The sequence below is a fragment of the Anomalospiza imberbis genome, chromosome 1 (genome assembly GCF_031753505.1).
Source record: "Anomalospiza imberbis isolate Cuckoo-Finch-1a 21T00152 chromosome 1, ASM3175350v1, whole genome shotgun sequence".
NCBI lineage: Eukaryota > Metazoa > Chordata > Aves > Passeriformes > Viduidae > Anomalospiza > Anomalospiza imberbis.
Genome location: NC_089681.1, coordinates 119,738,339 through 119,765,899, shown reverse-complemented (window position 1 = coordinate 119,765,899; position 27,561 = coordinate 119,738,339). Strand labels below are relative to the sequence as shown.

The window sequence follows — 27,561 nt, the reverse complement described above, 5'->3', positions numbered from 1 at the left end:
TATATAGCTCTAGTTGCCTTTACAGAGTTTGCTTCATTGACTGAAGTACAAGTAGCAAACAGTGAATATAAGTAGGATGACCTCTTGACATCACTCCATCTTCAGTCTGTCAATTGCCAAAATTATAACAAACCTTGCAGTAAACAAAACTGTAAATCTCTTTCAGCTATTACACAGGGTGTCATCTATTGATAAATCTACATAATCTTCCTTGCCTTAGGCAGCTATCTAGGCATTGCAGACATATCCTCATAAAAACCTAAGGAGAGGATTTTTCAAGGCATGTACTGCTGTTGCCTTACTGCAACCTTTATTTCATTTTTTTGTTTTTTTAACACAAGCTGAAAAGTAAGGAATTTGTAATTTTGGAAATCAATTTTTATCAAGAAGTTTTAATAAAGACAAACAATGCTAAGCAAGCAAAAAGAAAATTACTTTTGAATTGTAACAGCTGGTTTTACTAGAATAGCATGTGAAATATCAGCACACAAAATCCTCAAGGATAAGCAGTACCCTAATATTTAGAGGAAGACAATAATTCCTGGAGTCTGAAATTACAGTCAGAAACATCAGTGGATGTTCATACACAACATCTTGCGTTCCAGGAATTTATTACTGTTTCAAGAGCCTGTAAAAACTTACATTCGCGAGCCCACAGAGACAAATTCTCAGTTAACTCAAGCCTTGGTTACATTCAGCTCAGTAGAGCAATGCTGATTTACCTCAAATGAGAGTTTGCACAACATAATTCCAAATATTTCCCTTGGTACAGAGTAAGCAAAGATACAAATTCATAAGTATACATCAGAATTTGGATTCTGGCCAGCTTTTAACCCCATTTAAAAACAGACAGTAACCCTACAAATACTTATGCATAAAACAGAGAGGTCTAAATTAAAAATCAATAAACCAGGCACAGAGAGCAACATTTGCAACATAAAAGAAATATAAGAAACATATAATTATATATATAATATATAATTTATAGAGGCATAAAGAAACAACAAAAAAGCCAAGATGTGTTGGTTACTGTGTAGAGTAAGCTTTGCTCAGCTGTCAGTGTTTTTCCTCACCCTATGAAGGTTTGAATCATTTTGCAGTAAGCAAAATGACTTTAAAATAGAGATTAGTGTAAATGAAAAGACAACTGAGCTTAAACACAAATTGGATGCAAGTTCCACACAAGCCAAGTTTGTCTTGCACGTCTGTAGAGAAGAACAGCCTGTTTTGTCTGGGCAGCACTGACCACACTGTGGGCACTTGGCATCGTATTAGCTTGAGCCATGGTATTATGGTGGTCATGAGAAATTCACTTCCATATCCATTTCTCTGTAAGAGAAATTCCTGCTGCCCTGGGTGCTCATGAGTGGGGCACCAATAATGAGCATCCCTTGCAATCTTCCTCTCCCTTTTATAATTATGAAAAAGATACTACAGCTTCTATGAAGCAGAACTTTCCCAGCAACTTGAACTGAATGCTAGTTATTTCAGATACCAATCAAACCATATCAGATCTCTATGAAATAAATCAACAATGAAGTAATTCTCCCTGACACGATGAGAAAGTTCCAAAGTTCTTAACCCAATAGAACCATAATGCTGGATCTCAAAAAATCAAGAGCTGATTCTGGCCCACTGTAAAGACTGTTTTTCTTTTAGCCTCTATTCTGATTCTGCCATGTACAACAGTTGATGCTATTTTGCGTGGTAACAAGTATATAGATACAGTTTTCCCAGCTCTTCCTGTAAGCTCCATGGTCCCTCCCACCAAATCTTTGTAGACACTGAGGCTGCAAAGTGCTGCGGGAACCACAGTCAGGAATTTCACATTGGTCAGGAGTTACACTCGCTGTAGTCCCACATTTTGCAAGATCCTAATCCATCCCTACTGCATCTGATACACATATGGTGGGACTGTGAGACATCATTGAGGTCTGATTGGCAGAGCTGTCCTAAATCACCATCTCTAAGGGAAAAACCACCACACTGATATAATTTCTTTCCAGTTATTTATTTTACCCAGTAAATACCATGTTTCCTTGTTTTTAAAATTTGTTTTATGGAGAACATTTAGTTTGTGGCTTCTACACTCATACTAAACCGTAATATTTATGCTGCACTACTGTATGCTAAAAACTACTCTTAAGAGTAAACTTCTATCTGTAAATGGATTCCATCAGCTTACCCCTTTTCCTGCCCAAGTGTCTGGCACATTAGCTGTGGAGCAGAGCTGTGCAGAGCAATACAACTGGAACATGACACAACTACCAGACAGATTGTTAGTGATAAATAAGGGTTCTAGCAGATGGAAGCTCTTTCCTACTTGCCATTTTGCAAAGTGTAAAAAGCACAGGTCACTACAGCAGTGAGATTTGTTTCAGCTGCCACTAACAACCTTTGAAGAAAGATGGGAAAAAGGGTGCTCTGCGACCTTTTGCAAGTATGATTTATTAACATCCAACTAAATTGGTTACAGAGACAAAAATAATAAATAAAGTTGTGCATCAAGGTACTCCAATGTAATTACAAATATTTGGAGTGAAGCAGAAAACAGGGATGGTCCTGACTACAGAGAGACTTCTCAAATATCTGAAAGTCAGCAATAATTCTAATACATAAGATACCATTGCTCATTCTGAAATCACTAATGCCCCATCAAAACAAACAACACATTCAGCATTTAGCAGCTTTGTTTATGTAATACCTCGTATATGTGGGATGTTCTTCCAACACTAGAACTAGCAAAATACTGTTAACACAAAGTCTTTCAGATTCTCAGGGATGCCAACCATCTCCAACATGTGGAGCTGATGGATATCACCTCCTGTGGATCAGCATCCTAAACATTCTCATAAGCTTTACTACAGTTTTGTTTTACACATGAAAAACACCAAATCCACAATTTATATTAAAAAGAAACTAATAATTTAAAATAATTCTTTAACATATGCCAACTACTTATGCAGAAAATTTCTCTTATTGCTTTCAAAAAGCTGCAGCAAGAACAGTATCTAAGAACTGAGCAGTACAGTAATACATTTGGTGGTAGGTTACAACATTTACTAAGTTTCAAAAGGTAAGCCAGATAATGTGCAGTTCTTATGAGCCCACAGCTGCTGGAGTAAGTTGCACCCACCAGTAGCTAGAAAATAGAAAAGGTGAGTTAGTGAACAGTGTGAATTTTATTTATTGTAGGAATAATTCATGAATGAAAACACACTCAACCAAAAAACTCCTGTCATTTTTATGTCACTCCTTTGAATAGCACCATCTCATTCTAGCCCTTGCAAGATGTATTCAGTTATGTGGACAAGTTGGATGTCATCCTTCTCTCTATTAAAATGCACCTTGGGCCAAGTTTTGCAGTCCTCTTCATCTTGCCCCCTCTGCATGAGTTGTACACAAAAAAGAAGCCATACTAAGCAAAGCAAGATATGTTGAAAGTTTCTTGCTTTGCCAAGCTGGTCATTTGAAGAGACAGCACAAGAGATTTACACAAAAGCAGATGCAAGGACATTCGTAATTCGGATCTGTTGAGCAGATACAGCTGCATATTTCCATAGCACACTACCCTTACCAGGTCTGACTCCAGAGCATAAGAAAGTCTTATTCACAGTCAAGGAAAAGATACAGAAGGAATTTATGGGGAAAAGAATTTAACTGCAGCCTCTAGGTATGACTTATCATTTGTCACTATGGTCTGTTTTCCTATTCATCAGGTTTTTTAATAAAGAGAAAAAAAAAAGACAATGAATAAGGGACCACATAGAAAACCTGAGCAGGACTGTAAACAGCTGAGGGAAAGTGGGGGGCATGGGAAAGGGTGAGGTCTTTGTTAGGTGGGGTTTTTTGGGGGAGTTTGTTTTGAGACCAGCACTGGACCACTGAACAACATGAAAGCTGTCCCTGGTTGAGCCCTAATTTCTGGTCCCATGCATTGGTGTTCTTTCTGTACCATGATCTGGATTCAACACTAAGCTGCCAGGTAACACATGTGACTGTGTTTGCAACTATTATGTCCTTCGGGGCCAGATTTTAAAAGAAAGCAGCAATCCTGTTTCCAGTCCTTCAAAGAAAACTGATTGGTGTAAGAACAGATCTCCAAGAGGTTTCCTTATCAAAATTTGGGCTGGTTTTGGTCCTTCTTCCAGACATCTAACTTTCCAAGCTCTGCATAAAGAACCTAAGTACAGACTACTGGATCTGTACTTCAAAAAGTGTCTAAAAGAAGTAGTTCAGTGCTGCAAAGTATCACACCAAGCATATCTCAGAGAACAGAGATCCAGAAAGAAATGCAGTGATTAATGGTGCTTTCTAGTTCCACTTGGTCTAAAGGGCACTTTACGCTACCCAGAGTTACCTCCTGAACAAGTGATGCTGTTTTGTAATCCCAAATTTACAAATTTACACAAAATCAGAAACTAAGCATCAAGCCTGCAAATCTGAAAGTAGAGCTGTGGGTTTCTGTTCCTAAGTATAATATTTCCCTTGATTTTTTTCTTCTTTCTATGCTTTACAACTTGAAAAATGAAGCACGGTTTCAACACCCAAAGGCCTGAGCTGCTCCATCACTCTGATGGAAGTTTATAGTGAGGGTTTTACTTTATGAAGAGACAAACACAGAAAGGCAGAGCTGCACAAGTGCTTCTCAAACTGGCCTCCGAAATTCTATTAAGCAGTGTTTATAAAGTCATCAAATAAGAGAGCCATAAGAGCAGGCAAGGGTCATCAGGAAATTTTAAGACTGATCCATTGAGTTACACACCTTGGGGATCACAGCTGTGTATTAAAGGAAGCAGTTAAGTTGCCTGATACATTCTTTTTTACCATTCAGGGTAGAAATAGTGGGTAAAAAGTCCCTCAGTGTCAGTTATTAAGAGTAACAGTTGTCTTAGTTATACTGCAGAAAGCTAATATAAATTTTGTACCCATTAACACAGCTGAAGTTTTGGGGAAGAAAATTACCAAAATTTCATATTTTACCAAGAATAACTTTATATTAACTTTGTGAATGTTGAATATATTTACATGCAGAAATACACAGAACTAACATCAAGACAAATTTCTTCCACTTCTTAATGTACAGTTAACAGAAGTTTAACAACTAAACCCAATTGTTTTATACAAAAGTAAGCAGGGAAAACAGTACTGCAGTTGAAAATGTGGGGTCAGAGGATCATTCACAACTGGTTGCATTGTGTTTGGAGGTGTGTATTATAGATTTACAAAAGGAGCAATTACATGTTCAATGATTTTGCTTCATGCATTTAAGAAACACCCTGGATTATTCTCAGGCATTTTTATGGAGACAGTGCTAAAATTCTGGAGTTTACCTTCTTGATAAGAAATTTTGATGAAGAAGTTTTTATATTAAGGCACTGCTCAGCCCAATGCTTCTTGTCATTCATCCCATGTATTTCGGACAGTTTGGAGTGTTAGAGAAATCAGACTTGGCACTGCCAATCTGATTTCTCAAAAATCATGACTCAAATACCCCATATGAGACTTGCTTTGTTTAATACCTGCGTAGGGGAATCCCCTCCACACACAGAATATACAAACCCAGCAATCAGATCAGGCAGTATCACAGTAGCTGCCAAATATGACAATGAGCAAGCTTAATGCAGCCTCCACAAATTTTGCTCCTTTTCTTAAAAGATTTTATTTCCTCTACCCTCTTTTGTTTTTAAATGAACCTTAATTTTAGTATAAATTGTAATTAACAACAGCAAGGATAATTGCAATTGTCAACTCATTTCTGTGCCAGGTTTTGACAGTTAATACAAGAATAAAAGACAGGAAGGGAACAAGGCATGAAGAAAACTTTTTTTTTTCTTGAAAAGCCAAACACCCCCCAAAGTTTGATTTCCTTTGGAATCAAAGCCGAGATTTTGTCTTCAAATAAGTGTGAACCTTGCCTTGTTTAAAGCTGCTGGCATGGTAGTCAAGTTTTTCGAAGACATATTAATTAGATATATTTATGCTAACTTCTTTGGTACTAAATTACGGAAATGATGGTGAGGGAGAGATCCTGGGCAGAATGAGAAATGGTGAAAAATGCATTCATCTGCCTCTGAGACAATGAGGCTTCAAGGTAATAGAAAGCAAAGTTCAAATATACATCTAATCTGACACCACAGATTTTGTTTAAAATTTAAAACCTTCATAGTATTTCCTTCATGTTACATACAATACATAGATCCATTTTTAATAGATCTTCTCTAGAACAATGCAGCTCAATTGCAGTAAAGTGCAAGCTTTTCTAAGCTATTAGTCTGTCCTCCTAGGAGTCTACTTCATCCATGCCATGTCCAGTTGTTCCAGTCATAAGCCAATTTAACACGCCAGTATTTGGGTTTGTTTTGTGTCTTTACAGTGGCATGTAAAGAAAAGAAAAGGGTGTGGTGACAGCATGCAGATCTATCACATGGAACACTGCATTGCTGCCAGAGAGTTGCAGACACATAAAGCAGATTAGAAGAACCATGGATCAGGCTTGGGTTGCAGGTATTTGGGAATGCAAATTACTTTGTTAATGACTATGGCATCGTGATTTGATGGAAAAAAACCAAAAATAATGCCCATCTCTATAATCTTCATTCAAAAATGAGGCTTCTGCTACATTTGCTTCCTGTTAAATTTCTGACCTATGGTTTAGTAGCTTCACAAATTGAACCATTCGTATAAAATTACAGGAAAGGGATGCAATTGATTTAGTGCAAGACATTAAATATTTATCTGAACTTAACAAACAAACAGAGGAAGATCAAAGACTCCATACACTTCTCCATAAGGCAGGTGGTAATTTTTTAAATATAAGATCTTAAATATGTTATTTCTTAAGAGGTAGAAAATATCAAAATACTAGGAAAAATTTCTAGCTTAAAATAATCAGTTTGCTTACTTTTTAAAAAGTCTTACTGTTGCAATTTTTAAGTGAATAAAAGCAAATGAAGCTATGGAAGCACAGGATTTCGTGCTCTGTATAAGATTTCACTTACTGGATAAAGAGAGAGCTTCTTCATCTAGTCAGTGCTCAAGCAGTATATACAAATGATCTCCTCTTCTTGCCCTGTTGGGGGCTATAAATTTGAAGTGAAAATTTTTCCCAGTGGAAAATTTTGGCGATTCCTGACTTTCTAGCACTACATTTAACCAGGTACAGTTCATGTATAAGGCAGTAGAACTGCTGATGTAAGCTCAGAACTACCTCTTCCATAAAGCTAAGAAGAAAGTTTATAGATACAAAAGCTTACTTAAATCTTTCCTGCAGACAGCAAAAGATCAGTCAGATTCCAGCACCAGCTGATAATCTGTTTTAGCAATTTATACCAGCCCAGAGACAGCTGAACTACTCATTGCACTGTGGAAGCCTACCTACAGTTTGAGTTACTAAGGCTTGCACTCTTCCTCAGCACAGCTAGGAGATGCTGATGCTACTGTCTCCCATGCAATTCAGTAAGGCATAATTTAACTCAGAACTTACGTTATTACACATTGAAAAAGTAGTGTAAAAGCTCCTCTCTTTTCCATCTGTTAAAATTCAGTACTATTTATTAAATATTTTATAAAAGGAAGTTAGGATATGTATACATTCAAACAATCACTGCAATAGTTGAGTAAAGGAAACAAATTAATTACCAGATTCTAAATTAAGCATGATTCTGGAGATATGCACATTTCCACATACGCACACACCACATACATTCTGTGTGTGTGTGTGTGTGTGTATATATAGGTGTGTATATATAGATATATAGTTATATTTTTTTTATATATATATATATGTCTTTTAAATCAGATCCAAGAATACAGCACAGAATATCTTCACTTAGCTCCTCTTTCACCAGAGGACAGGATTGTCCAGTTTGGAAAAACCAGGTTCTTTTCTAAGGTCCATGTAGGTTCCATTGCTCACCCAGGAGTCATCGCTGGATTTCCTATCAAAGATTAAACAAATGTTAGCTTATATTTTCCATCCATATGCTGTGTAATGCAGTGTAGCACCATGCACAGATACCAAATCCAGCCCACAAACCAGGAGCAGTGCAGCTCATTGCAGCCTTCAAACAAGACAGTATAGCTTGGTGTGTCTGCACTGGGCCATGGAGAGGCATCTCAATCTAATGTTCACCAGAGAACTTCACTATTGAAGAGACAAATGCATTAACTCCTATCTGCTCTAATACTTTTGCTATTTAATAATTAAATTCTTTATTCTGCCATTTAAATCTACAGGATAAATCTCAGCTTTCAAATCCTCATTGTAAGGATTCAAATCCTCAGTCACAATTCTCATTGTGAATATACAATCACAAAGTATTAGACTTTGCCTCTATCTGCCTTCCCTTTAGTAGGTGTGATTGGCAGGTGATGAGTTAGTTCAGAAGGTTGTCAGAGACGTAGTAGTCTAAGCCATTCCCTTTTGCACCTATTCAAAACATTCCAGTGTTCCTCAGAAGTACAGTATAGACATATCCAGAAAAAATAGGATCCCAGATCTGCTAATAGGCCCATACAACATTCATCTTGGCTCCAACTCTTTCACTGCAGGAGAACAGAGAAGCTGGAGGGCAAAAGACCGCATCCTCGCCAGCATTCCTTTTTGTCTTTCGATGCCTCAAGTCTCCTGTTTAACTGATGTACAACAGGAAGAGATAAAGTGCCCTCAGAACAGTAATTCTCTCCCCATAAAATAGGGGAAACATGTTCAAAAATAGCCCTGGAAGTGAAAGGCTCCAACTCTGTACAATTCCACACCAGGCAATCCCACTGAATTCAGCAGAACTTCAGCAAAGGTAATTGAGCTAAATCCAGCTACTTCAACTTGCTTCAAAGAATCAAAGGTGCTACATTCACTTGGGCAAATTCAAATGTAGATCAAATATCAATTGCCAACATGGCAAAAATAAAAATAAATTCAGGGATGCACTAATAAAAAACGATTACGTAATTGTGAGTTCTAACTAAGTCTGGAGTATTCTACATCACCAAAGTACAAACCCAAAGTATATCGGGGAACCTTGGAAAAAACTGGAGCCTGTCACATGGCAATTTAAAATCAGATTTATAATAAGAATTTCAATAAATGACAGTATATGCCAATTATTATCTAGTACCTGAAAAATCTAGGCTGATGCTCTAGATTGTTTTCTTCTAGCACCTTCCGTCGTTCTCTCTGTAGCTGCTCGATCCTCTGCTTTTGCATTTCAGCTCCTTCAATATTCCCTTCTTCCAGAAACCTGCAGCAGCAGAGATATGAGACAATTGGTCTTCTGCCCCCAGAAGAATCTAATCTTTCCAGCAGGTATTTCACAGTGTTTGAAAGGTAAACAGCTACCTCTGCAGAAAACTGCACTATGAAAAAGCACTTAAGGAAAACTAACACTTGTAACAAACTCAGAGTCACAGTCACATTAGATTCTTCTACTTGGAAATTTGCAAAAGTAAAAATTTCACTGCAGAAAGAAGTTTCAAGTGTCTCAGTTTTCAGTTATTCAAATACTGTATGCTCAACATCCAGTACCTGAAGTACTGAGGTTTTAACATCCTTGGCAAGGCAGTTATTTAGAAGCATCCAAGAGGCAATTTTAGGACACACTTCCATAATGAATAGACCATCTCTCAATAAGTGATTACAATGTCTTTTTCAGATGCACATTAATGTGAAATAGAAATAGAAACACAATGCAGTTATCCACAGAAAATAGTCTGAGTTCAGGGTAAAGTGAGTGTACAGAAGATTAAGAACCATTTAAGGAAAATATTTCAGACTTAAAGCTTCTTACCTTTGGTCTGGCCTAAAACGTGTATCAGTGGATGGGAGTAATGACCTAGTTTGTGGGTCCAGTTCATTTAACTCCAGTGCAAATTGTGTAAATCCATACCACTGTTCATAATCTTTAGGCATCGGGTCTACAGAAGAAAAGAGTACATTCAGAATTCCAATTAAATGCTATTATATTGAGAAAGAAAATTTCAAGCTCCCTCCAGCCATTTGTTTATGCCTGATCCATAGTGTCAGTTCTAGGGGAACAAGAGGTTTTTAATAATGTGACAAAAGAGAACATCCCCCTTGATAATCACACTGCAACAAGACAGATTTCTGTTCTCTCAGCTGAATCACAGCACAACTATGATGAAGGCCATTCTATTATCATAATGTTTTTTCAAAACACACTAGACAAAACCCCACAAGCTTGGGAGAAATTCAGCTATCACTGTCATTACAGAATTGAGCTTTGTGGGCTATTCTCCAATGTTCAACACATGAAATAAACAACAATTCTGTGCATGAGCAGTAGGAGGAGTTTGTTCCTTTTCCCCCCGCCCCTTCCTGCTAGAGTCCCCAATACTGACTTCATGCCTGAATATGAAAATGAGGGAGAATGGAGAAAATGCAGAAAGCCATGGGATTAAGTTCTCGCATTATTTAAATTATATATTTTTCTGATCTAGCTTTTAAATGCTTGACAAAAATCTAATATTCTACTGAAAAATAACAAGAAATTGGGGCCTAATAAAAATATGAAAACAATAAGCTTATACTCAAGAAGATCTCAGTTTGTGTACATGAGCAATTCTGATCACTAACTTGCTCTCCATATGCAGTTTGAAGATGAAGTTGTCCCACAGTATAAACTTTCATGCCACTTCCCAAAGAGTCGATGCACAGCTTTCCCAGATTTATCCATGACACTGCCTTCAATCTCATGTGCATTTGGATTCCAATACTTTGCCTAGAATTAAAAGGAACAAGGGGAAAGAAGGTGCAGAGGAGCTCAAGTGCAGGCCATTTTGCCATGCCAGTAGCACCAGGCTGTAGAGCAATGAGAACTGTTCATTCAGGTGTGCATTAAACACCAAATGCAAAGAGCTGCTGTTAGTACGTTAAAATACAAACTTATTAGTATGTTAGCTTCTTAAGACACTAATGTTGAGAATTGTATTTATTTGGTTTGCCTTTTTTTAGGGGCAGTCTGAGGCGAAGTGCAGCTGACCCTGAATTTTGCCTAAGGACAGTTGACCCTGGGTCCTGACTTGGTTATCTACATCTCTCCCAAATTCGCAGAAGAGGCAGAGAAGGAACTCATACATTAATCTCCAATCTTACAATATTTAAGGTGTGAGATTTGCAGGCTTTCAGTCTTAAATATTTGAACTTTAAACATCCAGTGCAGCTCTGAAAATGCATTATAGTACTTTCAAGTAAGTATTTGGAAAAAAAAAATCACCCTAATGCTTCTCAGAAAGCACAAAGTATTCAGGAAAACAAATAAAAACCCCCAAACTTGCTGGGAAGCATGTCGTGCTGCATAAGTACACTGAAGTACTGTATCCCTTGTGTCTGTATGGCCTGTTCTATGTCCAGCAGAGCCTTTCTCCATCAATCAGATGCAGAAAATGCAGGTTAGGGTAAGTCTCTTAGGATGATTTATTAAAGTATTTCTCAGGTTAGAAATTTTGGCATTGCTTTACATTTTTGTTGATTTTCCTCTACTACAAAGTCATCTATTGCCAAAAACTGAATTTAATTTTATTATAAGGACAATGCCTGAAGAAGTCATATATATTGTACTGATACTGAAGCAAAAGCTTTGAGTAACACCACAACCTCTTACTTAAACTCCTCTGAGTACCTGCAAAGGGCTAGAAAAGAGCATCAGGAGAAACACCTTGCATAAGCACTGATCCTACAGCTGCTAAATGACCACAGCATGTGCCAGTGGGCTCATAGGAGGCATGTGGTAAACCACTGTCAGAAGCCACCTTGTGCCTATGTCTCTCATCAAACCCAGAGTAGGTTTTCCATGATATTCCTTTCCCCATAATTCCTCCATTTTCAGTGGAATCACTCAAGAAAACTGTTGCTTCTCTTTTTTTATCTAGTGAATGGCATTTCCTTCAAAATTACAGTTTTCAAGGAATCACAGGTAATTACAGCTTGTAAGCAGAAGTACTGAGCTTCACGGAGAGCACCCTCCCACTGCTGTGCCTGTTAGAAAAGGCAGTGCCAACATTGCTGTGGTTACCTTTATGAAAGTCAGTTTGCAGTGGCACGTGTCATCATTAAGATTTTTTATGATGATCTCTCCATAGTGTTCAATCCATCTTTGCCCACTTAAGATGTTATGGATGCAGGACGTCACCTTGTTCCATGCAAAATGGTCTTTAAAACTGTAAGGAAAAATAGACACAAGAAAATTCTCATGCCATGTTCAAGTGAGCTCAAACTTGAGGAAAAAAAATTGCAGAGAACTTGATTAGAGAAAACAAATAAACCTTTTTATTTTTTTTTACTAGAATGCTTCATCTTCTTGTTCCAAACCTTCTCAAAAACAAACCCTATGACAAGAATCCCACCTCCCAGAAAATCCTTTTCACTTCTGCAATATACTTTGGTCTTGAATTCAATTTTCTCTCAATTTACTTGTCCTTCTAACCAGTTTTAAGTTTCCAGAAGTAATAATTCTGGTGTCTTCTACAGTCTGAGATTCCCATTCCACGCCTGTAACACAGTGACAATGGAGAACACAAGGACATGGGCCACCAGAGTGATCCAAACATGTACCGAGAGGAATAAGCTTGACCAAGCTCTCAAGGTTGAGCCTAATATGTGTGCTTTAGGCAAGAGCCAAAGTTCTCACCAGGAAGTTCAAGATGCAGTTGCGCACTGGGAAACAGCAGACAGGGAGAGATAAACAAATACCAATAGGGAATACAACAGTTTACCTTTTATGAAAGAAGCAGATGCTCTTATAAAACAGCTTTATAATATCATCAAGGAAAGGAAAGTCTCGTGAAGAGATATATTCTACAATTTGCTCTGGGTATGGATGTCCAACTCACTACAGGTAAGGTAAAACACAAACTTACAAAGCACCAGTTTCCCCACAGTAAGTGCCTCACACACATCCTGTGAAGTTGTTAGCATCTTTCCCTACCTCCCCTTAATCACTTGCTTTCACTTGCTGCTTTCTAAGGCCACACACAAGGACACTTTGTACAGACTTGCAGAAATGCAGCCAATCTATCTCACAGTAACTTCTTTTTCTGCCCTTACCTATGCATATGTTGTCATAAATGCTAAAAATATCTATTGGTTTCAAAATGAACCTTAATACTAATGCTTAATTTTTCCCTATAGCCTTGGCACCTTTTTTGTACCCAATTCTGTATCAAATACACAGGGATACAAACCAGCACATGGAGATCATATATGAAACAGATTGCTTCCCAGTTCATCAGCCCATCATAGGCCATAATATATATTAATTATTTTGGCTCTGAGCACTCATTCACATCCTAGAAAGCTTTCATTTCAAAGCTTAGGGCAGGTGCTATGAACATAACATGGTGGTTTATACATTACCTTTTGGATATTATCTTACTAGACTACAATTTTATCCACTTAAAAAAAAAAGGCATGCTTGATTTGATGAGTGCTAGATTCTTGAATTCTTTGGGTTTTCTTTTTTCAGATGGCAGATTAATTAATTTTGTACTTTCTCACTGGAAAACAGATTTAATTGGAACAATACTTAACCTTTAGACCTCTGGTTCTGCAAACATGATGGATATAGGCCAAATTTTAAGAGATTTCAATTGCTCATCAGTAATGGGCACACTGACAAGCCTGCCTTGAAACACTGCAGATTTTTATTTAAAAAAACAAAAGGAAACAAACCAACTATACTCAACACTTCACTACAGTGGCTGCTTCCTTGGATAATGAACACCAGATAACTGGTTCTACTTATCACTTACAATAATTATTTCTGCAGCGATGGTGGTTGTTGGTCTTGCCTACAGCCCAGAACACCCCATGGTGTCAAGGTCCCTACAAATATAGTCAAAAAAGGCAAGAACACCACCACCTCTTCTCCCAAACCCATACTCAAGCAAAAGAATCCCTAGCTTCCTTTACCCTACAGTTTTTCCCTGTGAGTTTAAAATACATTAAGGTTGAAATTCAACTGAAGTATGAAAATACCAACTGTTATTTTTTCAAGGTACACAGGAGTGATGGGGGTTTTTTTTCATTGTTAGTTTTGCATAACTTTTGAAAGAGTCAGTGCTTCTGATTTATGCTTCTGGTTTTGGTTTGGTGGGGTTTTTCTTCCTCCCCTTTTCTCTTTAAATGAAATCATAGACACCAGTCCTTCCAAAGGGCAGAGCAGAGCTCACTGTCCTCTGAATGAACGTGGCTCCAGTGTGTGCAAGCATCTGTGCCTGTGCATGAACAGCAGTGCCCAACAGCAGCACTTACGCTGGAAGAGTTACATGTGTTGTGCCAACTGGAACAATCTCCATGGACTTCCCCCAGAATTTGTTTTTCCATCTGACATCTGGAACAAGAAGTAAAAAAAGACAGGTTGAGTCACAGGTAGGTGAATCAGGCTGTTTCTGGGCTCTACTTTATTTTCAAGAAATTCAAAATAACAAAGTGCAGCAGAAGTGTTCAAAGATTGTTGTGGGACCTTCAAATACTTGTTGGTGGGTTTGGTGTTGTTGCTGTTTGCTCTGTTTGATTTTCATCATAATATTGGTTATTTAAATAGCAAAGTAACAGATGTTTAACAGTCCTCTCAAAAGCTTTTTCAAAAGTAAGAAATTTGAATAAGCTATAGGCAGCATATACTCGTCTGCAATTCAGTTGCTAGTGAATGAATGCAGACATTTTCAAAAACAAAAGCAGAATTTCAAATACAAAAATATAACAAGAACATCCACAGTCAAGAGGCTAAAGGAGGTTTCAAGGGGCACAAAATGGCAGAGGGTTTCAGTCCAGCTCCCTCTGTAAGTTTAACTGGTCTTTTGAAATCTTGTTTAATCACAGAAAGACTGTCCAAATCTCATGCCTTTTCTTCAAAAATATAAAAAAAAGAAAACTCAATACAAGTTTAGCCAAATTTATTGAGCAAAAGCACCTGGAAGAGAAAGAAACAGAGAAGCATGGCAAAAGGTGTGTAAAGTTAAATTGGGCTAGATAATCAGGCAGTAACTTTCATGGTGACTTCAGAGCCCAGGGGAATAGTACCCTTCCTATTTTAGACTCCAGAAACTCCATTCCCTGCCCAACCTGAAAAAGTGGGGAAAATTCAGCTCTAGTCTTAAAAAGATGTTAGTTCTAACAAAAGGAAAACAAAACACTATTTCCTGTGCAATTCAGGGGGGAAACTCTTACACTGGTTGTGAGATGGATGCTTAAACCACAACTAAGAGATTTTTACTCAGGCACCTCCTGAGTATGTATGTGTAAGTGAGGAGTGAGCCACACTGATCTGCCTCTCATTGAAAAGATTAGAATGGGATATAGGGCAGAATTCTGCACGCAAAAAAGTTACTTTTTTATCATGTGAGAAAAGGACCTTTTGCGTTTTTTGGTTTTGAAGTCTAGTGCTGGGTCAGCATCTTCAGTGACAGTGATTCTGTTATGATTCCTACACTGCACAAGTGCTCCAAAGCTACTTCCAGTATGATGATGTTGAGGCAAATTCTGTCCTGGCTTTCTCTCTTCTGCAGTGGGATGGAAGAGAAAAGACAAAGGTACGCCCTACCAAATTTAACAGTTAAAATGCATTACCAGATTGTGCCAAATTCTATGCTCTCAAAAATGGCAAAGCTGTCCCACAGAGATCAGCATGTGGGAAACATCTTGAGAGCTGGGGTGCAACTTGATCACGCAATAATTTTAGGACAGAAGAGAAAAAGCAAAGTGTTATTTCAAAGCTATGCTCACACTAATTCAGGCACAGATGCTGGAATAGCTGAAACATCCTTCATTTCCACTGCTCATGTGTCAACACTCCTCTGCAAAAGCAGAGCCAGCTTCCTAAGTCATGGAATGCTATTTCCAAACTACCGGTCCCTGTGAGAGCCGTGATCGGGAGATTTCTTGGTGATGGAACACATGAACTAAGGTCAGTGTCTGGTGGGATGACAGCACTACCCTGGCAATGTTGCTGTCTCCTTTTCAGCTGAGAAGGTGACACAGTAAGTGAAAAGGTCTTTGCACACAGAAAGAACTGAACTCACTGCCTTTATGGTTAAAATGGTGTTAATCTTTCCATGTAAGTTAATACAGCCTCATTATAAGAGGTCAGCAGCATTTAAAAATTGCCTTTACAATGGAAAAAAAATCATTGTCTAGCCCTCTCATAAGCTTAGCTAGCCATATTTAAAAATAAAGCAAACAAACCCCAAGCCCTGCTGCACCCTGATTGAATGTCCTGTGCTCATCTAGACCAAATCTTAGACTCCCACATTAATCAGATTCTCAGCTCTCATTAGAAAAACTTCATTCTCTAAATTGAAGGGTTAAAATATTTGAATGATAACAGTTGTCAAGATTTGTTAAACAAATCAGTGTCATCTATTTTTATTAAGACAGGCTGCTATCTGGTCTTTATACAGTGTTCAAGTTACTGAACAAATTTTTTGTCATCTTAGCTTTTAGGCTATGAACAAAAGGATTCTTGTGTCCCTGTATTTGTTTACAAAGCAAAGAATTACACAGAATAATAAAACCCAGACTAATGGGTTCCAATATCTGTTCAGTATGGTTCCATCTGTAATAACTATAATTGAGTCAGCAGAGCCAATCGGGAAAAAAAAAATTATAATATGGCCACATTGTGATTTGACAAACCCCTGGGGTGAAGGATTTTAAGTGAGTTAAAAGGCACGGTTTTGTTCTGTGTACACTCCAGAATTATATAATCACACAGGTACTCTTACTGGCTGTCACCTTCACTAGCAATACACAGCAGACAAAGCTCCAACACACATCTTTTGAAAAAAGCAGTAGTCAAATAGCACAAGATCTTACATACTGTAATAATACCAGCAGAGAAACAGAAGGTAAATGTATTTATCCTTGCTGTTACACTTATTTTGAAAATTGCTTTCAGAACAAGTTTACAAGATTTGCCAAGGTTCAGGATTTACCTTGTAGTGTTTTCATGCTGTCTTCGAGTTTGTTTGTTTTATAAATAGCTTGACATACAATTCTTCTTTACTAAAGAACAACATCCCCCCCCCAAAACCCCAAACAAACCTGATTTTAAAGAAGAGCAGATATTTGCACATGAAAATAATAATAATTTAATCTAACATGAAAAAAAAATCCAAACAAAGCAAAATCTCTTGAGAATTTTTATAATAGCAGAAGATCCAAGTAAGAAGCATGCAAGTAAGTATAGGCTAACATTTCATTAAATCATTCTAATAAAAATTTAAGCAAGGAATTTCAACTTTTCCTAATTTCTGGATATTTTCTATTAGACGTACAATGAAAACATTATGAACACTGTAAAAGTAAATGATAGACTGAAGAGTTACCTTGCCAAAAAGCAAAATTCACAGATTCAGCATGGCATGCAGAAATAGGTGGGTGGTGACTGACCTAATAGCAAGACATGAAAGGAGAGGGGGAAGAAAGATTAACATATGAACACTTGAAATGTCATTTTGGTTTGGCTTATTTTGTCTTGTTTTCTTCATTCCCATATGGCATTTACAATTTGAACATTAGTTTTCACTTTGCAGTTGTGTCCTGAAGGGGGAGGCAGTGAGATTAATAAAGGTTCTCAGACCTAAGAAACCTTGAAAGAAATGGGAAACATTTATTTTAAAAGGCCTGAGATTTTGTTCAAGTGAAAATCTAGCTATATACTTTGTACATTGTCTCTAAGGTGATAATTAAATTTACCCTTAGGACCTCTTAACAGATTAACAAAAACCACATTTTGAGTGCAAAAATTTTCAAAAAAACAAAAACACAACAAAGGGCCAAAAGCTTCTGTACAGTGAATAACCACAGAACACTGAGTATGAGGAAGGAGGTCGTGATCAGCATCTCTAAGTGGGCCAGGGGTGAAGAAATCAAGCCAGGAAATTCCATCCAGCAATCCCTACTACTGAAGCAGTGACACCCCAGGTGCTTCTAGTGAAACTCTAACCACACGCACTGCATTTATCAGCTTTGAGCAATAGCATGTGCAGGAATTAGGGCAACCACCAAACTAGCAAGGCAAGGACTGTGAGCAAATAAACAATTCAGACTATTAAAATGCAACAGTAAATTTAAAAAAGCACAAAGTGAAAGCAGCCACTCCTCCTCGACTTGAATTCTCCCTTCTGGGTGAACACAACTAACAGACCAGGACCAGCTCTTAAGATGTGTAATGCCTGCTGTTCCTTGGGCAGCTTTATTTTCAAGTCAAATTGCTATTTTCCACTATGAATTTAATTTCTTAGCCATCTACATGGCTCAAATCAACTTTTCCTTTTTTTTTTTATTACTCATTTCACAAATCTCTTACTGAGCATTTTTTCCCACAGGCATCCAGTTATTTATTGAACATACTCTACTTGGTAAAAAAAAGAAAAAAAAAAGAAAAAAAAAAGAAGTACTAATTATTTTCAGCTATAGCCTAATCCAGCAAGAGCAACACTCTCTCTCTTTTACATACTGTACCCAGATTAACCCCAGATGTCACTGTAATACATGGGTTAAACTTAGCTCTCACTTAAACTGTTCTAATTCCAGAGAAAGGTCATGGTGCTAACAGGAGTTATTCTAAACTCCCTCTAGCGGTTAAACAGAATCTTTGTTACTTTTCTATCTTCTGTGAGTGTCCCATTACATTCTGCCTGCATCTGGAATAAGCATCAAAATGCTTGTGCAAGCAATAAGCCGCTGTAAAGAGAAACATTTAATGCTTGCAAGCTGCATTAAATTTCTTTCTTCCCATACTCCCCTCTGTTCCATTTTCCCCACCCCATATTCTTCCCATACTCCATCCCATACTCCCCTCTGTTCCATTTTCCCCAGCCCATATTCTTACAGTAGCTTTACCACTCTAAACTCACCTCACTTATTTCTCATACTAGAACAACAGTTGTTAATATCACAAGCCCGTTCATGTAGTAAAATTCTTTTTTATAAAAACTAGCCTTTGTACTCGTTTACCCAATAGTCAAGTGAAAATATCTTCTTTTAATTCAGTGTAACATTAAACTCATTGCTTACCTTTATTTGCCACTTTGTTACTCAAATTTCATGCTGTGCTGGTACTTGCAGTGCTTTATACACATCATTTTAGTACTGAGGTAGCACAGTGATTAACCAGATACATGAACTTTAAATTTGATTCTTGTTTTGACTGTATTACTTTCTGTTGGGTTTTCTTCCCCTCCTTATTTTTACTCTTGCCTGTGACATTTCCTGAGACTAAGGAAAGATCACATAACATTCCTTTTTGTCAATTCTAAAACATAATGTGCAAAATGCTGTACCTTCACAGGCGGTTAAAAGCACTTTTCATTTCCTAAAGGAAGCCTCTTAGAAATCTTTCTCTGAGCAAATTTCTAGGTTGCACACCTTTGCCCACTTGCACTTTTTGTATATTTTTTTTTGTTATGTCTAGACAGAATAAGACAGCTTTCAGTCAATCTTAATTTGCTAGGCACCAGGTATTTGAGTTTTATCTCTTTTTAACATATGTTTCAAGTTGAGAAATTTTGGTAGCTTGACTCGTTTAAATTTAGTATTTTTCACCCATACTTAATAATTATTCTCCTACTGGGGCATTATCTTCATAAACACTCAGACCATGATATGCTAGCTTCACCTACTCAGCTGTGGCTGCAAATTTGAAAGGCTTAGACTACAAAGTATTTGGACAGGAAGCAGAAATAGTCATGGTGCCACTGGAAATACTTGTGGTTGATTGACTCACATGAGGGATACATTTGTTATAAAAGAAGACATTAAACAGCTGAAGATACAGTATTTTTAATGATCACACGCAAAAGAAAATGACAAGAATGTAAACTTTTGTTGCAGTTGTGATCAGATTTCAGCATGGGGAATTGCACTCTCCTTTAACCAAGTTATCCTGTTACTGGAGCAGGCAGTGTGCCAGCCTTTGCTCCTCGAGTGTCAGCTGCTTGTGGGGATGTTCTATGCCAGACTTAGCAGACTTTCCTCAAAAAACAATTCCCTTTGTTTATAATTTATCAAGTTCCCTTGGGTTTTGCTGGGCTCAGGTAATGTAGAGTAATCTTGTATTTTGCCAGTAATTCTAGAGAATTCCAGCCACACATTTAGAATTCAGCAGTGTATCGAGTAGCAATTCTAAGGGCTGCAGCATACAATACCTGTTCTGCAAAGAACTGGAAACCCTTATCTTCACGAATACATTCATAGGTTTCTCCAAGCACAGGATTAAATGGCTTACTTCCAGCTCGGTAGTAACTGGATGCATAGGCAGAGACTGCAAAGGCAGCTATGTACACCTGGGAAGTATATATTTGGGACTTACATTAATTAATTTACAACAGACACAAAAAAAAAAATAAAAGCAAGCTTTATCCTGATTCTGTATTTTCCCCTTCATTTGCAGGCTACAAATATGCACGCCTCCTGCAAGCTGAGCCCCAGTTCACACGTTGGAGGATTATTCAATTTTCAGAATCATTCAATAGCTCAGGGGTAGAATCGTTAGGGTCAGATACTGCAAATTTCATCAACTGAAAACAGCATTTCTGAAAAGTGTTTCAAGCAGTTTAGCATTCTGCAACACAGTTCAGAGAAGTAACCTTAAAATGCACTGGTAAATTTCGTATAATAACTGTTTTTTATAGTTCCATCTGTGACTCCATAAATGTACCAACTATCCTTTTCATAAACATGGCACAGGAAGTACTGAATTGAGTTTTCACCAAGTTTGCTCTTTCTAATGCCATTTGACTTAAATTGCATTTTGTCTACTAGGTGCTATTACCTAATCGTGAAACTGTTGATCATGACTGACACACAGGTAGCCCTTCCAAATTTTTGCAGTCAAGCATAACATGAGGCATTAGAATTCAGGGCTGTTTGATTCAAGTCACTTGTAACACTTTTTTTTCCTCTTTTCATGCCCTTTTCCTCATCGTGTGAAAGTGTAGATACCCTCTTTTCACAGTTTCAGAAAACAAATCCACTGAGGATAGGCTCAGCGGATTGCAATGAACTATTGCAATTACTATGCAACAGCTGGCATTAAATTTTGCTTCAGGAATTTCTCAAAGGCAATGAATACACCACTCCTGAGGTAATTTCCAGATGCTTGGGTGTGGGGAGGAGGGAAAAGGCTTCTTTTCCCTTCATTTTGAACAACTACTGCTCATTTCCTTTTCCTTTTAGCATATGTTCTCAAGAGAACAAAAAAAGCTATGAACTAAAACCCCCAGTGAATGACCACACCCTGGGAATGGGCCCTAAATTGTAACCCTTGAAATTGTCAGAATGAGGAAAGAGACTTTTCAAGCAGTATTTATAATATGACTACCTACTCTCATTAATAACCTCATTTTGAGATAAGATACATTGAGTTAAAAGGCTTAATTCAGTTTGTGGGAAAATCTCTATCTTCCATTTAAGAGAATTTAGGGAGCTTCTAATCCTTTATTTATGGGCTTGCATATTAAGTAGCTCTTGTACACCTGGAAGCAGAACAACAAATGCATTTCTCTCTTGTTCTTTTGCCAAATGCAGAATTCAGGGTTCTGCACTGGAAAAGGATGACATCATTATTGTACCCAGCATACAGCCTTGTTTTGAGATCCTGAACATTTTGGATAAACACTAAAACTTCAGAAAACCAATTAATAAGAAATATAGAGCTCGTTTATTTAATATAAAGATATCACAGTCATGTAGGGCTGGAAGATCCAGCGTCTCTATCAAAAATGTGTTACCACATCAGACACCCTTGAGAAAGATCTATTTTAGCTTTCATCTTTGAGAGGGAACTAAGTTTAATCCTTTTGATGTAAATTTTCAATATTGGAGAGCAAGAGCTGCAAAACAGAAATAAGCTCCTTTTTTTGTTTAAAGTTGCAGAACAGCAAGGTACTTGAGGAGAGAGAGCCTTTCTGAAAAAGCAACAGAAATGGCAAAAATAATGGTATATGAGTATGTACAGACATTTGAAGAGTTTGCCTCTCAGCTGAGAGAAACAAAACAATGGAATAGAATATCTCCACTTCTTCAGCACTGCTTTCATGCTTACTCTATTCTAATTCTGTTGAGTGTTCCTGAGTATTTGGAATCAGGTATTTACCATCCGCTCGAAGGGGTTTGGTGTGTGCGCTGCTTTATCCAGGAGCTCGCTGTACTCCAGCTCCTCGCAGAGACGCTGCAGGGTGTTCAGTGGCTCGTTCAACTCAACGGGCATGGCCACTTTGGAGAGATCCTTTCCTATGTTATTCCTCAGGATATTCCACAGGCTGATGTTGCTTGTGTTAGGACATGGAGCTGGTAAACATGTTCTCCTTTTAGAATTGCATCCAATTCCGCTTTCAGAAATACAATCTGAAAAGGAAGGAAGTGGCAGAACAATTAAATTTACATTTTCTTAGTTTCATTCCCCTTTGCAAACATACATTAAAATGCAACCATCTTTCCTTCTGTCAAAACTTCCTTCCACCCACGAACACTTAGTGTTTCATTTGTGGTTTGAACATAGCCTGTTATAAAAATGATAAAATTAAGAATCACATTTTATGTACATTAATGGAAGTAAAATGCCAAGTACAAGAGATGCATAAAAAATGACCTCCTTTTCCATTAAAATCTGTAAGAAAAGGCTCAGACTTTCCACTGAATTTGAAAGAGTGGATGTTATAACTATTTTATTTGAAACAGAGATGGATTCCTATCTGTTTAGGGGACATAAAACCTCCTTCCTTGACAGAGCTTCAATTAAGTTGACACTTCTCAGAAGGCAAGATGTAACTTACAGATGCAAGGATAATAATTACTCCTACTGATCTTTTCCTACTTCTTCGCATACTCCTACCACCTACTGTACCACGAATTTACATTCAGGCTTTTCCACATTGCTCCCCATAGCATTTAAACTTAGCAATGTTACTTTGAGATATGCCCATACATTGATGGAGAACTGATACGTTTTAAGGATGGAAAATTTGAAGCAATTTTAGAGCTATGGGTTTGCTGAAGATGAAAAAAAAAAAAAAAAAGACTCAAGTGAAGAGTCCTTGACATGAATATCTGAAGTCTGTGTTCCTATACCAAAGCAATTAGAACAGGATAAATAGCTCTAAGTGTGCCATGACAGGATTTGTAGCAAAATCCAAATAGAGCTACAAGCTTCCACAACAGGCACTAGTCTCAAGCGATTACATTGCTTAGCTGTACATCACTTTTGTTTCAGAGAGGAATGTGTTTGCCACTACAAGAACATATTTTGTCTTTCCACATCCTCAGGAGCACCTAGGAAGCTCCTGCCTTAGGATCAGTTACTATTTGGAGACACTCAGGCACAGCCTCAGTCTGTCAGCCCCTGTCCTTTTCTGGCTTTCCTCACACAGCTCTGTCTCAAAGGAATTAAACCCACACTGGGGTTTAATTCCTTCCATCTCTTTCTGTGCTACACATGCCTGAAGAATCCCTGCCCTTAAATGCACTTAACCAGTACTTCCTCTTCTCTGGCACTGACATTAGCACGGCATCAGCAGTGCTTACAGCAGTGACAGGTGACCGCAAGGACTAACTTCCCCATGCCTGCCATGCCTCCCAGCCCATGCCTCATGTGGAACATTTAAAGGGTAATCAGTATCCTCAGAGTTTTGAGGAAGGAGTTTCCATCTTTCCTGCCACTGGCAAACTAGAAGTCCTAATTCCTCATATGACTGAGTTACTCTAACAAGGTCAGGTGAACTATTTGCAGCCCCTTGTCTGTATCTTTCTTTTTGCTTAAAAATGGCATGGGCACAATGAGTCCAAAAATCTACCTGAAACAATTATGCTGTAGAGAGTTAAGGAGCTGACTTCTATACTTCCCTATTGGAAGAACTTATTTAATATCAGAAGAGGCCAAAAATAAGGATGCTCCCTTAGATAACTCAGGAATGAGGTAAATGCTAAAAACTTACCCTTGTTTAAGAGAGCTCCCAGAAATGGGATTTTGCTATGTCTTTTGACAGCTCATGATTAAAAACAGAATACCAATTGGATCATTTACATATTCTAGACCAGACCATTAATTGAGGTAAGCTGCTGAAAAAACAGAGTAGAGCAAGAGCTTCAATACTCAGATGCCAGATTTTCTAAGCAATGAAGTGTGCCTAGTCTCCATTACAGAAAGGCCCAGGCAGTTCTGGTTTGTAAGAGCCGTGACAGACAGGATGAATTGCCACAGGAGGTTTAGACATCTGACCTCCAGTTAGAGTCAATGACTTTTGAAGCCAAATGGGACCATTATCAACATCTGATCTGACCTTCTACATTACAGTGGCCAGAGGATTTTGTCATAATCCCACAATTTATGGTGCAGCTAAAGCCCTGTAGGAAAACGACATCCACTTTTCTATTAATGGCAGTGGCAGGCTGCCCAAAGCACAGAAATAGCAGGTACCAGAAGCATGCAGATGTGCTTCTTATACTGAAAAGCTTCAGTGACAGTCTTTGTTTAAAAAAGATGAACAGCCACATTAATACAGCTTTCTAAGGTCCAGACAATGAGATACATTCATTTGTATTCCTTCCTATCTTAAAGGAAAAAAACAAAAATTCTTCATTTTGAACCGTTACAGAATACATATCAAACTACCCAAGTTCATAGGAATCTGCTGGTTCTTGGAGATGATCAGGAAACAGCTGCTAGCGAGAAATCACTGTTCAGCATTTTTGAAAATAAAAACATATTGTTAGACTGGGAAGAACATTGTGGTTAGCTGAAATGAGTTGAAGGCACAAAGCCAATTAGGTTGTAACAACCAATTCTCCTTTTTTTGAGTCGCTTTCTAGAAGGACAAAATAGCATAGGTACTAACAACACTATCATGATTAATACACACGCAAGAAAGAAATTCTTATGGTCATGCACCAGAGCTGCCACTGAGCAATTATTCTCATGTTCCTTTAAACACTGAGTTCTGCTAAAACAACAGGACTCCTGAATGCAGTTGCTAAATTGCAGACTGAAAAAACAGTGTGAGAAGAAAAAAATGACTTTTTTGAAAAAATGAAAGCAGCTGGGCCTTACTACTTTGAAATAATCCTGTGGCCATGAGAAACTAAGAGTGGGAGTTGCATCAAAGAAGCCAAGAAAAGAGGTGTTTCCCTGCTGATACAGAACTACCATCCTGCTTAATCAACAGTGCCCAGATAAGCAGATCAGCCAGAATCTGCTGTTCCAAACCAATCTCAGCCCATACGAGAAAAAACACGGGCTTTTTACATCTCAAAACTCATAATATCAAATTATCTATTGAGAGAAGAAAATAATATCCCAAACAGAAACAAAATTCTCAAACTATGGCATAAAAAACCCACTGAACTTACCTAAAGTTTGTCTTTCATTCTCCATGTCATTGCTTAGGTTATCTTCTGACACATTATCACTGATATCACTTACATATGAGTCATCATCTGATACCTGAGTGTGGTGTGGGGAAAAAAGCAAGATACATCGCTCATTAAAATAATCCCAAATGCATGTGGACATTATTACTTTCTGCTGCTATTATTGTTTTAGTATAATTGAACTGTTTAAGCTGTCTTTCAGTACTATAGAAAAGTACTACAAAGTCCTAAGAAGACACAATTGAATTTGGGAGAGATGGCTATAATTGAAATTTTAACTTGAGTAGAGACATGCTTCCTCTCCTTGGCCTCACAACTAAGGCTTTCCTCATATCAAAAGCCAAGGTTTTTATGAAACCCAAGAGAGGAAAGAAAGATCTAATAAATTTCAATAAGCATGACATCAGCCTCAGGGTACCTACAGGTACCACAAGGACAGGTATGAATAAGTATTTTTGTGGTGCAGTTCCCTGGGCCCCTGTATAATGACTCAAGGCAGACTACAATGTCTGCCATATCTCCTTACAAGCTACTTAATTGCCATCTCCCTCACTGTGTATGCAAGACTTCTTCATAATACTTGCTACCCTTTACAGTGAAGAGACAATGACAACAAATAAATATAAATGGCATATTCATTTCTAAATGTTTTGAAAATTAAAATTTTCTGGCAGTCTTCTGATGTACACTTAGCGCTCAAAAAGATTGTCTGTCAATAAGGAGATAAGAAAATACATCTGAATTATGTCAATCTTCTTGCTCAGACCTCGTTTTCTGAAGAACTAGCAGACAGCAGGACTTCCTGTGCATCAAAAAATTCTGTGAGAGAGTCAGCGATAGACAGTCTGCTTTCATTGGAGACCTGGTGAACCAGACCTCTGCCTTCCTCTCTTGAATTTTCCTGTTTAAAAGAAAAAAAAACGTTTTGAGCAGGGAAGTAGCACAAACAACATTCATGCATGCAATTCCACAGTCTCCTAACTTGAAGGCCTGTAAAGCACTGGGAGAAGATTGCACATGCTCCTCCTCAATTTACATGAAAGACAGCATGTGTTTCAAAGTGGGATTTAAAACCAAAATAAAACAGACCAAAGAGAAGGAAAAACAAGGAAAATAAAGCAATGCATATTTAGTAAATCACCTAAGGTGCTGCCTATAAAAATGCTTTGCTATTTGAATGATTTAGCCAGATATATCCAAGTGTATAATCAAAAAGCCCACAAAAGAACAAAACCCCCATCTCTTTATATTCCACTGTCGATTCACATTCCCTCCTGATCTTAGCAAATTAATTCATCTTTTCCTGCTGAGGCCTTGCTTAATGCAAGAGTAGTCTACAAAATTCAGAGGGGTAAAGTCGCTTTCTTTATAATAGTATGTTTTCCTAGCTCTTTTTATTCACTAATTTTCTATGCTGTGCTTTGGAAATCATTCCTTCATATCCACACCTGAGATATCTCCATGTTACCCAAAACCAACATATCATTAAAGCCACATAACCAGAATTGCTTTTGCTGTTGGAGGCACACTTGACTGCCCCAGAGATCTTGATAGCCCCTCCCATGGAAGCACTACAGATCATTGGTGTAAGCAGAGCTCCAATAGGTGGCCTGGCAAAGCTGGGGTGACCAGTGAGACTTCTCATTCTGTGGTGGCAGTAAAGAAGTTGGAAAGCTTGTGTGCTACGGTTTTCCCTGATAACTCCACCAACGCAAAGAAAACGAGCTATGCTGGCCCAAATGAGTGTATTAGCTGCTCTCAAGATTTTCTGCATGAGGTGCTTTACTAGCTTATAACCATGACTTCCACATCATAATTTTGCAGGAATTGTACTATTTTATTTTCAGAACAACATAATGAACAACGTGACAAGCCCAGAATCAAGCTGACAAACCTTCTTTCAAAGCTTTTTTGTTGGTAGGTTTTGCTATCGTATGGAATGTTATTCAGTACATGCTGATATTGGTGACATGGAAACAAAACAAACTGCTCTACAAAAGACTTGAAAAACCCCTCCCTTTTACAGCAGGGATAAAAGAGAACCTCAACATTGTCCCTCCTAGAGGAAGGCAGTTACATTAGCCTGCAAGTTAAAAAAAAACAAACCTTACACACATAAGCATTGCTACTGGGATTATTTCCAATACTATTTTGAATCTGAGAAGGAAAGCAGGCAG

General features: G+C 37.9%; 1 protein-coding gene across 5 annotated transcripts in view; it reads right to left on the bottom strand.

Moving 5' to 3' along the window:
• Nucleotides 1-2,428: 2,428 nt before the first annotated feature.
• OSBPL3 (oxysterol binding protein like 3) overlaps nt 2,429-27,561 on the bottom strand; it is an 85,685-nt gene continuing 60,552 nt past the window's right edge. For all 5 annotated transcript variants that reach the window (XM_068208622.1, XM_068208649.1, XM_068208640.1 and 2 more), the window contains 11 exons: nt 26,151-26,285; nt 25,364-25,457; nt 22,116-22,366; nt 20,167-20,304; nt 17,344-17,407; nt 14,270-14,348; nt 12,033-12,177; nt 10,595-10,739; nt 9,789-9,915; nt 9,120-9,242; nt 2,429-7,940 (listed from right to left, as the gene is read on the bottom strand). In XM_068208622.1, the coding sequence (XP_068064723.1) occupies nt 7,844-7,940; nt 9,120-9,242; nt 9,789-9,915; nt 10,595-10,739; nt 12,033-12,177; nt 14,270-14,348; nt 17,344-17,407; nt 20,167-20,304; nt 22,116-22,366; nt 25,364-25,457; nt 26,151-26,285 (1,398 nt within the window). In that variant the 3' untranslated portion in view covers nt 2,429-7,843. The remainder of the gene's footprint in view (nt 7,941-9,119; nt 9,243-9,788; nt 9,916-10,594; nt 10,740-12,032; nt 12,178-14,269; nt 14,349-17,343; nt 17,408-20,166; nt 20,305-22,115; nt 22,367-25,363; nt 25,458-26,150; nt 26,286-27,561) is intronic.